Source organism: Procambarus clarkii, chromosome 5 (genome assembly GCF_040958095.1).
Source record: "Procambarus clarkii isolate CNS0578487 chromosome 5, FALCON_Pclarkii_2.0, whole genome shotgun sequence".
Taxonomy (NCBI): Eukaryota; Metazoa; Arthropoda; class Malacostraca; order Decapoda; family Cambaridae; genus Procambarus; species Procambarus clarkii.
This window is the reverse complement of record NC_091154.1, coordinates 41,617,763-41,631,605: the sequence shown is the minus strand read 5'-3', so window position 1 is coordinate 41,631,605 and position 13,843 is coordinate 41,617,763. Positions and strand designations below refer to the sequence as shown.

General features: G+C 45.7%; 2 protein-coding genes across 6 annotated transcripts in view; one reads left to right on the top strand and one right to left on the bottom strand.

Moving 5' to 3' along the window:
• LOC123766246 (axonemal dynein light intermediate polypeptide 1) overlaps positions 1-11,020 on the bottom strand; it is a 41,767-nt gene extending 30,747 nt beyond the window's left edge. The window contains exon 1 of the mRNA XM_069301998.1: positions 10,907-11,020. The gene's annotated coding sequence lies outside the window, so the exon portion shown is untranslated. The remainder of the gene's footprint in view (positions 1-10,906) is intronic.
• The window catches only part of LOC123763469 (uncharacterized), a 109,306-nt gene that overhangs the window by 4,901 nt on the left and 90,562 nt on the right, over positions 1-13,843 (top strand). For 3 of the 5 annotated variants that reach the window (XM_045750623.2, XM_045750608.2, XM_045750600.2), the window contains exon 2: positions 9,047-9,097. The exons of the other annotated variants lie outside the window; for them this stretch is intronic. In XM_045750623.2, coding sequence (XP_045606579.1) covers positions 9,088-9,097 — 10 coding nt within the window. In that variant the 5' untranslated portion in view covers positions 9,047-9,087. The remainder of the gene's footprint in view (positions 1-9,046; positions 9,098-13,843) is intronic. 5 annotated transcript variants of the gene reach the window in all.

The window sequence follows — 13,843 nt, the reverse complement described above, 5'->3', positions numbered from 1 at the left end:
TTCCAGGCTTACCACTAGGACCTGGTTATGGCTCGCTGCTTGCTTGTCTTGCTAAGAATCTGTCTATAGGCAATTGTTATTCCCTACATTTGAACACAATCTGTAGCGAGACATCATTGTCTCGCTATGAATTGTCTCATTTTCCCCCCTCTATCTTCATCCTCACAACTATTTTCTTACATTGAACAATACCACTGATTTTCTTGGAACCCATGGCATGATATATAATAAAAACTTTTATGTTCAGAAACCAAAAAGGCACAAAAACAATGAAATTCTTAACAATTCAAACACGATCATCACTAGGCGGAATACATGGGTAAACTGAAGCGCCACACGCTCGGTGGACCTGTACGTGAATAAACAAATTCCGAAAACCGAGGCAATGAGTGCCAAATCAAGTTTTTCGGAGAAATTGAGTACGTGAACAGAAAAATACGAATGTGGGCGTACGAAAACCGAGGTTCCACTGTATCTGCTAGGGGTTCATGTTCTGGCCTACCTCGACGACTAGTTGGTGTGGGCTCCCAGCTGGTCTGCTCGCCAGTGGTGTGGTTCTCTCCCAGCTTGCCGGGTTCAGGTTCCTGGTGAACTAGCGGAAGTCCCATCTGGTTCCGTCCCAGGTTCGGACCTGGCTGGGCCTTGTTTGAGACTCAAGGACTGCTTCCATGCCTCTCTCTCTGGAAGCATTGTTATCGCTGCGGTCCTGCCTTCGGCTGTTTCCGGGGGTTGTTGGTTCACTCGTTGGTTGCACGATGAGTTGTGCAGGAGGCTTTGTGACCAGTGCTCACCAGGCCAGCCAGGAGCGGTGGGGCCCGTCCTTCCGACAGGCTCACAGCACAGTGCGGGAGTTCGTGGCGGTGAACCTGTCACTAAGGAGGGTTTGGGTTGCTCGGGGCTCTACCGTTCGGCTCCATGTGAACTGTTCTCTGGTGTATGAACTGTGGGGGTTCTTTTCGGTCCTTGCCTCTTTGAAGCTGGTCGATTCGTGTGGCTCGTCTCATGGTTTCTAGAGGTTTGGCTCTGTGCGGTTCATATCCGGGGAGTGTCCAACTTCCTGGCAGATGGCCTGTCTTGGTTCATTCCCCTGTCCACGGAATGGACAGTCGATGGCGTCTCCTTCAGATGGCTCTGCCGGACGTACGGGCTACCAGAGGTGGACCTCTTCGCGTCAGCTTGGTCGCGGTCTTTCCTGATGTATGTGGCGCCCTTTCCCAATCATGAAGCGTTTGCGATGGACGTTTTTCGGCAGGACTAGTTGAGGTGGGGTTACCTGTATTTCTTCTCACAGTCCAGCTGTTGCTTTGGGTTCAGGCTCGATTAGAGTCTTACCACGGGAGAGTAGTCCCTTAGTGGCTGGCCCAGCCTTAGTTTCGGGCTCTGCTTACTCGGTGTTCGAACCCGGGGTGATTTCCGTGGCTCCGTCTCTTCCAGCAGATCGGACTGGTCCAGTATTTGGCTGGTTTGGTCTTCTCTGCTCTTCACATCTGGTCTTTTTGACAAGGGTTTATCGTGAGCGGGTGGCTTTGTTGGTGGTGTCCCATCTGAGAGCTTCGTCTTGGCAGTAGTATGAAGTTTCCTGGTGTTCTTTTCCACCATTTTTGTTCTCTTGGTAGTTTGTCTTCTATTTCTGATAGTTGTTTTGTCTTTTTTTTTTGTCACTTAATGCCTAATACTGTCGCCTTGTATTGTGCGGCGCTGGTAGAGCTGCTCTTGCTTGCATTTGGGGTGGATGTCACTACTGCCCCATTCCGTAAGCTTTCTCATGCTTTGTTTCACCTCCGGCCTGCTCATGCGCTGCGTGAGCTGCCCTGGTCGTTGGACAGGGTGCTCTTCTTTCTCTCTCTTTTCCTCAGTTTGGGGTGGCCCCTTCGGTTCAGGGTAGCTTTTCTAAGGCTCTTTCTGTTGCCATTGGCCTCTGGGGATCGGGTTGGTGAGCTTCATGCTCTCCTCCAGTGCAGGGGTTTCTGTTCCTTTGGTTCTGGTAGTCGGTTTGTCATTCGTTTGCATCCTTCTTCTTTTCTGGCTAAGAATAAGATGGCTGCCTTCCGGAGGGGTCCTTGGGTCATTGATGCTTAGTCTGGTCGTGGGTGCATCATGTGTTGTGTCCGGTTGCGGCTCTTCACCGTTACCTGAGCGCCTTGGCTTCTGTGGCCATGGGATGTGTTTTGGGTTGATCCGGTTTCCCTCGTTCCCTGTTCCAGGGCTGGGATCTCCCAGGTCGTCTGCAAAGTTTTAAGTCTAGCCAGCCTGCAGTCTATCCTCATGCCCATAACATTCCAAAGTTTGCTGCTTTGGCTGCCGATTTTGGCAACATGTCTTGGGCTGATATTTGGGCACGGGGATTTTGGAGGTTGAACAGGGATCCTGGCTGGCCGATATTTGGTTAACATTCATGGTCGTGGGCGTTCATGTGTGACTTTTGGTTGCAGTCCGTTGTCTCGCCATAAAGTTGAGGCGCATATAGCGGCCACCTCCCGGGTAAGTTCCTCTTTTACTTATCCTTGGTTATGTAGCTCCAGGAAGCCAACGGGGGTTCCCTCGGAAAACCAGCATTGAATGTAATGAGACGCCAATTTCTTGGTGAGCCCCGAAGGCTCCCTGGCACCCTACCTCCCTCCGGTCGGCGGTTTCGTTTTTCTATTGAAGCTTAGCAAACTGGGGTTGAGTAGCCAGCGTGTTGGGTTTGGGGTTTCCCCCTTCCCCTCCTTGGGGGAGGGGGGAAGCTGCACGGAATAGTAATGCGACAGCATGGGGGTGATGTTTGCTTGTTTTGTTGGTAATTGAGGGAGTTCTACCTCTGACTCTCGGTTGTATTTTTCTTGCCATGTGGGGTCTGTTTTGTTATACCTACCTATTTGGGTGCCTAACCCTAGTCAATGGCAGATAAGGTTAACCCCGAACCACAGGGGGGGGGGGGGTTCTAGGGCCATTGCTCACTGCTGCTCCTCCAAGGAGGCCATGTACTGACTATAGTGGTCCCTGGTAGGCAGAACTCCATTGACTATTGCCGTGGTCTGAAGATTGCATATTAGCCTAATACCTGTAGCTCCAGGAAGCCTCCGGGGCTCACCCAGAAAATGGCATTTCATTACATTCAATGCTGTTTTTTTGCCATAAGGAATAATGTAAATTGGATTAATCCATTCCAGACCACAAAAATATCTATATAAATAAAAATGAAAATGTTTGTGCATAACTGCTAATCTCCGAAAATTCACCAATTGGTTTGAAATTTTCACACAACGTTCCATTCGCATCCGAGCAGGTTATTATATACATACTACAGTGGCACCTCTATTAACGAGTTTAATCCGTTCTGGCACCGAGCTCGTTATGTGGGAAATTCGTCTTAAGAAACAAATTTCCCCATTTAAAATAAAGGAAATAAATTTAATCCGTTCCACTCCCAAAAACATCCATACTTGTATGACTTTTTTTTATGTAAATATAATACTGCACATGTAATTATAAATGTTTTGTTGTACTGTTTTCATGTTTACCTTATGAAGTCGTTGCTGGCTTCAGGGAGACGATGGGGTAAGTGGGAAGGAGAGAGGGGTTATGGTGTGGAAGGAGAATCCACCTCTGAGTCAGGCAGGCTCTCTCTTCCTGGGAATTTCACCCCACTGGGACTGGGTTGTGGTTCACTATCACTGGCTCTTCTTTTCTCTACTTTTGCAAAGAACGTATCTATTGACAATTGCTTTTGTCTTTGATTTAGGATGTTCCTAAAACAAGACAGCAAATTGCCATTAAACATGTTCACGCACTGGGTTGTTACTGCTTTATCAGGGCAGTTTTTCCAAGAATGCGGTCACCTTTTCAAACATTCCCAACACTTTCCTGATCTCGGTCGGCCGACCGGCTAGGGAGCCGGTCGACCGAGCGGACAGCACACTGGACTTGTGATCCTGTGGTCCCGGGTTCGATCCTGGGTGCCGGCGAGAAACAATGGGCAGAGTTTCTTTTTCCCTAAAGAAATAAAATAATATATAATAATAAAAATCAGTAAAATAGGTACCTGGGTGTTTGCTGTCACAGGCTGCTTTCTGGGAGTGAAGGCCTGGTCGAGGACCGGGCCGCGGGGACACTAAAGCCCCGAAATCATCTCAAGATAACCTCAAGATCTCACTGGAAGAGGCAGCATCCTCCCTCACCTCCTCATCCCCTTACTAATGGTGCAAATTGTTGATGAGGCCCTGCCATACTTCCTTGTGAGAGCAGTCACACAGACACCACGCTCATGCTTTGTCCACAGTAATTGTGTCTTTCTTCATCTTGACAACACTATCTTTAGCAAGCAGCTTCTTTGGTGACATCATGCGTTACAAATTGTAGTCAGAAAACCCCACAAAAACCAAAGAAAAGCACAAATAAATGCAGAGGGATGCTTGTCGTGCACGATACAACAACAACACTGGCGTCGGAGGCGTCCGAGAATTTGCGAGAACCCGCGAGATGCTAGGAAGCCCCATGTGGATTTGCTCGTTAATAGACAAATTTGCTGCGAGTGGCTTGCTCGTTACTGGAAATGCTCGTAAATAGAGCCGCTCGTTAATCGAGGTGCCACTGTATATAGATGTCACGTCTGTGACGGTAAAAAACATGCCTTTTCTGAAAAACTGTTTTTCATGCGAGGGAAATCTTCGAAACCTCTTTGCTGATTGCTTTGAAATTTTGACAACATTGCATTCGAATAGGCACATTTTTTTTTATATACCTACTATATAGATGCCAGCCCCCTGTGACAAGTAAAAAAACATGCGTTTTTGAAAAACGGCGCCATCTGTTGCACATAATAGCAACATGCACACTATACTAAATATGTCACGAAATCCATTTCAGTGTTTCCGATTGCATTGATAAATTTTATTTTCATAGATTTCGATTTATTTTATTTTTTATTTAATTATTTTGTGTGACATTGTGTTGGAATTGAGCTGTGTTGTTTACCATACCGTTCATTTCCTGAGTATAGTTTATTTTTTTCATATTTTCATTTCATTTTTAACTGTTTTTCTTATATTTCAGTGATGGGAACATCACTTGATATTCCCAATTTTCTGATGTGAACATAAGACCATTTGAAAAGGCATCGGATGAGGGAGTGGGGAATGGTGAGGATGACAAGGGGACGGAAGTGAGAGATGGTGGGGAAGGACGAGGAGAGGTTTGGGATGGTGGGGAGGACAAAAGGACAGGGAAGTGGGGCATGGTGGGAAGAAAGAAGGGATGGTAGGGAGGACAAGAGGACGGTGGAGTGGGGAATGGTTGGGAAGCCGAGGAGATGGGTGAGGGGGAAATGGTGGGGGAGGACTCGGGGGGGGGGGGGGATGGGGGGCACAGGGAAGGTTGCTGCGCCACAGCAACACGGGGCCGGGTACTGCTAGCATTAAATATAATAAATAGTAACGCTTTACGTACTTTACCTGCACTTGGGAGAGTTGATGGCATATGTGGAGGGTGGTGAGGCAGAGGAAGAGATGTTATTCTTTGGCAGGGAAGTCCCCCTACCATTATAACTACTGGTAGTTGGGCTTCTGCCAGAAGATCTTTCTCTTATCTTTTTATGTTTCCCTCATTAGACTCACCGGAGGATTTTCTAGTTTCTTCTCCTCCTTGGACAAGTTTTCAGGAAACTTGTCCAAAAGGATTGCAATTTAAAATGTTTCCAAAGTGAGATATAGCATTATCATTCAACAGGTTTATAACATGGTTTGTCATAGAATTATCAACCTTTGTAAGGTTGATAATTTTCAAGAAAACTTGGCACTCAAACCTCCCCCACTCCATTTTACCATTTGCACACTCTTTTATATTAGAGAACTAGATTTAGGCATTACCAAGTTTGGTAGCAAGAGCAGACACGCAAGCACCACTTTCATATTTTGCTATGAGGTCGTTCTTCATCTCTATTGTGGTTCTAACCATTTTTTATTTTATTTTGCTTGGCTCTTATCACTAACGTTTTAAGGTGACATGGTGACTTATTTACACAAAGAATAAAAAAAATATACAAAATATCAAAGAGAATATTGTAGTGAGTTGTGCACTGAACGACAGACAGCTATGGCAAAACTGACATGTCAGGGAAGTGTGTTTACATGTGAATGCTGAGCAAATGGACGAATAACGAACACAGCGTCCGAATGCCGAAAAGTTTGAATTTGGAGCTGTCGGTATATGGAGCTTCCACTGTACTTGACTAGCCTGTATGATAGCATGACAAATACAAGAAGTTAGTGTATGCACTATAGTTACCACAGGACCATCCAACTTGAGCAGTCATGTGGGATGACCACCTGACCCGTTCCACTGCTTAGAGAGAAGTGAACAAGCCCCAGCTTGTGTTTTCTTTCCTTTTCAAGTGTTCCAATATTTCTAGATTCACATCTTATATTTGTTGACTAAACCACACACTAAAACATTAAAAGATGACGACATTTCGGTTCGTCCTGGACCATTACCAAGTCAATTTTATCACAATCGACTTGATAATGGTCCAGGACGGATCAAAATGTCGTTGTCTCTTCATCGTCTAGCGTGTGGTTTGGTCAACATTCTTCAACCCATGTTACTGTGTCTCCTCATCTGAATCTTATATTTCTTACTTTAAATTTTTGTTTATAACTGGTTTTCAAAATTTAACACTTAGGTTTTACTTAACACTATGATAGGCATTAGTAATGCACCTGACACAATGGTTGCTATAATGGGCATCAGTGATGCACCTTATATGGTTGCTATGATGGGCATCAGTGATGCACCTGACACAATGGTTGCTATGATGGGCATCAGTAATGCACCTGACACAATGGTTGCTATAATGGGCATCAGTAATGCACCTGACACAATGGTTGCTATAATGGGCATCAGTAATGCACCTGACACAATGGTTGCTATAATGGGCATCAGTGATGCACCTGACACAATGATTGCTATAATGGGCATCAGTGATGCACCTGATATGGTTGCTATGATGGGTATCAGTGATGCACCTGACACAGTGTGTCAATTACTTTTTGACGAGTTCGAGGATCTTCATCTCCGTGGCTCGGTCTCTGATCAGGCCTTCTGGTTGATAGTCTGGTCAGCCAGGCTGTTGGATGTGGCTGCTCGCAGCCTGCCATATGAATCGCAGCATGGTTGATCAGGTATTCTTGGAAGGTGTTTTGCCAACCTCTTTTGAACACTGCGAGAGGTGCCAATTATTCGTAATAATATCCGGGAAGGTAATAAAGGCCTTCACAATATTTTCCAAATAATGGCAGACTATTGTTAGAGGTATCTCGTGTTGAAAGAAAAAAAGAATATTTGGAAAATTTTAACATCAAGGGGAAAAATAAATCTTTCGCAAACGACAGGAGCCTTATCAGTCTGTTGCTTGAGAATGATAGGATTTTAACCCATAAAATGCGCAAATACATATATAGCTAGGGATGAGTAACTCTCACGGAACTGAACACCACAGCTATGTATGGTTGGGAGTACCACGTAAGATTTAAGTCCCGCGGCTACATGGGGCTCACATCAGCTGTCTCAGGGCTCTTGTAAACAGACATCATTTAAAAAAAAAAAAATTGTAGGCAACATTCCTGGGTGTGAGAGCCTAAGTGCTGACTGAGCAACTAAGGCTGGTGCACGCAGCATTGCTGTTCAGCTTGTGACCACAGCATACCTTGTGGTGTTTTTGGGGCTTAGCGTCCCCGACTGTGTGGTCACCTGTTATTGTCTGGAATCACTGCATCGGCTTAGTGCTTCGCTATGGTGAACACGAATGTAAATTCTTATATATAACATGTGTATTAGTGTAATAACAGCAAAAGGAGTATGTTGGAAGGAATGCTTATATACTATGTACATAAGTGTGTGTGTGTGTGTGTGTATATATGTGTATATATATATATATATATATATATATATATATATATATATATATATATATATATATATATTTTGATAGTAGTCTTTCTTGTAAACATATGTTATTAAATATGACCGAAAAAGTAAGATTAATAATTCTAACACGAATTTTCTCTTTCTTATGTTTCTTTTCACTGTCGATGGTAATTGAAAAATCAATTCTCCAAAATTAATTTTTATTTCTAGTCTGACGCGACACTTGAATGCGTTTCGTAATAACTTATTACATTTTCAAAGACTTTAGTTTACACACACGCAACTATAACCTGCAAACACTAAACAGTTCTATTATGCTATCATTTAAACAGCTTTCATCTTATATACCCACATTTGGGTGAGGTGATAAGATGAAAGCTGTTTAAATGATAGCATAGTAGAACTGTTTAGTGTTTGCAGGTTATAGTTGTGTGTGTGTAAGCTAAAGTCTTTGAAAATGTAATAAGTTATTACGAAACGCATTCAAGTGTCGCGTCAGACTAGAAATATATATATATTAGTATATTTTGGTAGCAGTCTTTCTTGTAAACATATGTTGTTGAATATGACCGAAAAGGTAAGATTAATCATTCTAATACGAATCTTCTCAATATTTCTTATGTTTTTCTTCATTGTCGGTGGTAATAACAATTCTCCAAAGTTCATTTTTTAATTGTCTGACGCCTGAACACGTTTCGTAATTCGTATTACATTTTCAAAGACTTTATTTACACACAAATTCTTCGTACTTATACTCTATTGGATGAGGTGATATGGTACAAAAGTTTTTGGCAAGGTGATAAACACAAAACAGAACACGAAACAATGGATATAAATTGGATAAGTGAACATGTTCGAACATAAGAAAGGTAAGTGTGTGTAGTGCTTGTTTTGGGAGAGCTCAGAGATGCAAGTGTGGGGTAGTGCGTGTTTTGAGGGAGCCCATAGATGTAAGATAATTCCTATCCATAATAATTTCTCAATAGAACTTTGTTTTCTTGTTCTTATTGTTAATGTGACAGGTGGTGAAGCCTCCACGTGTGTGTGTGTTTGAGTGTTGTTTCTCGTGGGATGGTTATCTTTATACTCATATGCATTGTAATAATAATACTCTCTTCTCATAGTTTTCCTTCTTCATTTCCAGGTAATGGACCTACCTCGTCCTTGGTACTGGTGTGACACGGCATGTTTCCAGGTAATGACATACCTCACCATTTGCATTAATACAACGAAACATTTCTAGGTTCACCTAGCAGTAAATAGGTACCTGGGAGTTAGACAGCGGTTACAGGCTGCTTCCTAGGGATGTGTAACAAAAAGGAGGCCTGGTCGAGGACCAGACCTTGGTAGGTACAGTACAGTAATGACCTACCTCTTCCTTGGTACTGGTGCAATACAACACTCGTTTCATCAATTTCATTGTAGTGGTGGTGTTAACACTGGGGGGGGGGATGGTGATGTCGTTTATGAGACTTTTAAGTTGTTCTTATGCTTGTTGTAAACCTTCCTGTACAGTAGTGCTGTATAGGTGCAGTAATAGGTTCATCAGTTGTATTTGGCATCTGGACTCTAAAGTAGCTGTGAGAGGCATGATCTTATCTTTGCTAAATACATTTTGGCCTGGGTTGTGGAGGTCATTGGTTTCCATGAGACTAGTGACCCGACTCCTGATCACTCAAATACTTTTATTTTGTGGGACGTTAGTGCAACTGGTCTATAATTATCTGTAGAAGTTAAACTGGTAAAGTGTCTGCCGATTTAAGCGCATCTGGTACCTTTCCTGTGTCCAAGCCCTTCCTCACACTATCGTGAGTGCCTGCACTACAGGCACTTTGCATTTCTTTATAAATATTGAATTCCACGAGTCTGGCCTCCGTGCTGAGTGCATGGGCATGTTGTCAATTTCCCTTTCAAAATCTGCCAAAAGGTGGGAGGGAAGATGGAAGGATGTGAGGAGAGGGGAGAAAGACAAACAATCCTAAGTACATAAGAACACAAGAATGAAGGTAGCTGCAGAAGGCCTATTGGCCCGTATGAAACAGATCCTATTAATCCATACAATGCAGCTCCTATTTGCCCATACGAGGCAGCTCCTATTTATATCCACCCAATCTCATTCATATTTACAGGCTCGTCATAGCCCGTGCTACATGGACATTTCGTTCTGAGTAGCTAAATCTAAAACATCCTGTTGGTACTCTGCAGACAGGAGGATGTACCCTCAACATCCTCCCCCCGGTACCTACACTGTCTTAGAGGTATCAGAGGATTGATACCTCTGTTGGTATCCCAGCTCCTGGAGAATACACATGTGAGACAACCGTCAGCGATGTATTTAACGTATGTAAACTTTGACAACCGTAGGTCTGTACACTTAACACACACAACGTATGTAAACTTATTTATAATCACAAAGAATGGATGTAGACTGCTCATTACTATAAGCAGTCTTCAGCCAAGCCTAGCTCCGAGCCGGGCTTGGGGAGTAGAACAACTCCCAGAACCCCCACCAAGCAGCACAGAGTTTCAGCCCCGCTCCTGTGCCAGGTAAGTCCATCACGGGCTCACCATAGCCCGTGCTATTTGGAACTTTTAGTTCCCAGTAGCTGAATCTTAAACTACAACAACAACCCACCAAGCAGGTGCTCAGTAGCCGGCATCCAGCAGTCACGGGAGACTATGGAGTTGTCTCTGGTTGTCCAGGCTCGAGTGTTCTGGCCACTGTGTTCCCTCACTACCTGACTAATTATGTAAATACAGGAAGGGAACTATTGTGGGGAAGCGCTAAGCCATTACGACTATAAAGCACTTGGAAGGGGTCAGGATAAGGATTTGGGATGGGACGGAAGGAAGGGAATGGTGGCCCCAACCACTTAGACAGTCGGGGATTGAACGCCGACCTGTATGAATGAGACAGGCGTCTCCAGTATTGACATAATTAGTCAGGTAGTTGTCAAGTTCACTGGATTGCTGAGCGACCCCATGCAAAGATCACAGTACTTACCCAAACTATCGGAGGATAAGGAGGGACGGGCGTCCCTTACCTGCCTATCCACCACCGTCTTGTGACACAACACTTGCCAAGACTCCCTACTGTGCTGCCACTACACAACGGTAGCCCTAAACTGGTCCTGGTCTGGTCACCCAGGCTGACCTCCCTTCGGTCACGTGGGCTCGGTGGCGCTGATTGGCTGTCACGCGGGGTAGGTGGCGCTGATTGGCTGTTGATATCCCGCCAATGAGAGCTTTAGGTCCCGCCACCACTCACTCGTCGACTACCAAACTACCTTCCTACTTGTGCCCGGTTATCTCAACCTTGAGGGGTTACACCCTCCCCTAACATTGTTGTGTGAGAGTAAGTGGCCTGACCTTCACCCATTGATGAAAAAACTGGGGAGCTTTCTTCAAGAAGTGCCGGACCATTCTCGCTGTGGTGGTTATGTGGTCCTGCGTGCCGCGCCAAGTCCCATGTTGAGGGTAGGTAGGAGGCCAGGTGTTGGTGGCTACACGTGAGGGGTAGGTAGGAGGCCAGGTGGTGTTTCATTCTTATCTGGGATATAGACAAAATTACTAGTCACAGCTTCGTGTCATCCTGTATAGAGGATACAAAGATTCAATGTGAAAATTAACTGTAGAAGACACTGAAAAGCTACAGGCAGATATTAATAAGGTCTTCGATTGGGCAAATGAAAATAACATGATGTTTAACGGTGACAGGTACTTAGCTATGGTGGAAACGAGGAAGTTAAACGAAACACAGGGTACAAGACGCAGTCAGACCTACTCAAAGAAGGAAACCAATGTGTAAAATATCTGGGAATTATGATGTCTGACAATTAGTGAACATAACCGAGCAAATATAGCGGCGGCCAGGAAAATGATAGGATGGGTTATGAAAACGTTCACATTCAGAGACCCCACAGCAATGTTAATACTATTTAAATCACTGATGCTGGGCAGTCATGAGTATTGATCGGTACTCACTTCCCCTTTTAAATCGGGAGAGATCTCTGAATTAGAGGGAATTCAGAGAACATATACGGCACCCATAAACACGATAAAACATCTAAATTATTGGGATTGTCTCAAAGTTCTCAATGTATTCTTTGAAAAGGAGACGAGAAAGTTATTAAATAATATATACATGGAAGATATTGGAGGACCAGGTCCCAAATTTGCACAGTAGAATTACAACATATTGGAGGGAAAGGTACGGAAGGAAATGCAGAATAGAACCAGTGACGAGTAGAGATGCCATAGGCACAACACTGAACTAAGGTCCACATCTGTTCAACACCCTCCCAGCAAGCATTAAAAATATTGCTGGAACAAAGGTGGAGGTATTCAAGAGGCACTTAGATAAGTTCTTGCAAGAAGTGCAGGACCAAAAAGGCTGTTGTGGTAATGTGGGCCAGCGGGCCGGGCTCGGGGAGTAAAACAGTTCACAGAGCCCTCTACAGTATGCTCCAGGTATGCAGAGTGCATACTGTCAATGACTTCACAATCCAGTGGGGATAGGGTGACATCTGATATATAATTTCATGTTGGCATCACATCCATGAAGAATTTATTAGGGGTTATCAATCTTCAATGTGTATAGTGGCTCGCTGAAAAGTCGTACTGATTCCTCAGTATTTCGATCATTTGTTTGTTGTCATCTGTGAAAGTTCCATCTCTGTCGCAAGGGCCCGGTACTAGGTGTAGTTTTTGCTCGTGATTTTGCATAGGACAATAAATATTTCGGATTTCTCTCTATTTCACTACCCAACAGCTTGGACTGGACGGTAGAGCGACGGTCTCGCTTCATGCAGGTCGGCGTTCAATCCCCGACCGTACAAGTGGTTGTGCACCATTCCTTCCTCCCGTTCCATCCCAAATCCTTATCCTTACCCTTCCAAGTGCTATATAATCGTAATGGAGGGGGGGGGGTGTAGTGGGGGTGAGAGAGGAGGGTGTAGTGGTGGTGAGAGAGGGGGGGGTGTAGTGGGGGTGAGAGAGGGGGGTGTAGTGGTGGTGAGAGAGGAGGGTGTAGTGGTGGTGAGAGAGGGAGGGGTGTAGTGGGGGTGAGAGAGGGGGGGTGTAGTGGGGGGTGAGAGAGGGGGGTTGTAGTGGTGGTGAGAGAGGGGGGTGTAGTGGTGGTGAGAGAGGGGGGGTGTAGTGGGGGGTGAGAGAGGGGGGTGTGTAGTGGTGGTGAGAGAGGGGGGGTGTAGTGGGGGTGAGAGAGGGGGGTGTAGTGGTGGTGAGAGAGGGGGGTGTAGTGGTGGTGAGAGAGGGGGGGTGTAGTGGTGGTGAGAGAGGGGGGGTGTAGTGGTGGTGAGAGAGGGGGGGGTGTAGTGGTGGTGAGAGAGGGGGGTGTAGTGGTGGTGAGAGAGGGGGGGGGGGTGTAGTGGTAGGGGGTGAGAGAGGGGGTGTAGTGGTGGTGAGAGAGGGGGGTGTAGTGGTGGTGAGAGAGGGGTGGTGAGAGAGGGGGGTGTAGTGGTGGTGAGAGAGGGGGGGTGTAGTGGTGGTGAGAGAGGGGGGGTGTAGTGGTGGTGAGAGAGGGGGGGTGTAGTGGTGGTGAGAGAGGGGGGGTGTAGTGGTGGTGAGAGAGGGGGGGGTGTAGTGGGTGGTGAGAGAGGGGGGTGTAGTGGTGGTGAGAGAGGGGGGGGTGTAGTGGTGGTGAGAGAGGGGGGGTGTAGTGGTGGTGAGAGAGGGGGGGTGTAGTGGTGGTGAGAGAGGGGGGGGTGTAGTGGTGGTGAGAGAGGGGGGGTGTAGTGGTGGTGAGAGAGGGGGGGTGTAGTGGGGTGAGAGAGGGGGGGTGTAGTGGGTGGTGAGAGAGGGGGGTGTAGTGGTAGTGAGAGAGGGGGGTGTAGTGGTGGTGAGAGAGGGGGGGTGTAGTGGTGGTGAGAGAGGGGGGGGTTGTAGTGGTGGTGAGAGAGGGGGGGTGTAGTGGTGGTGAGAG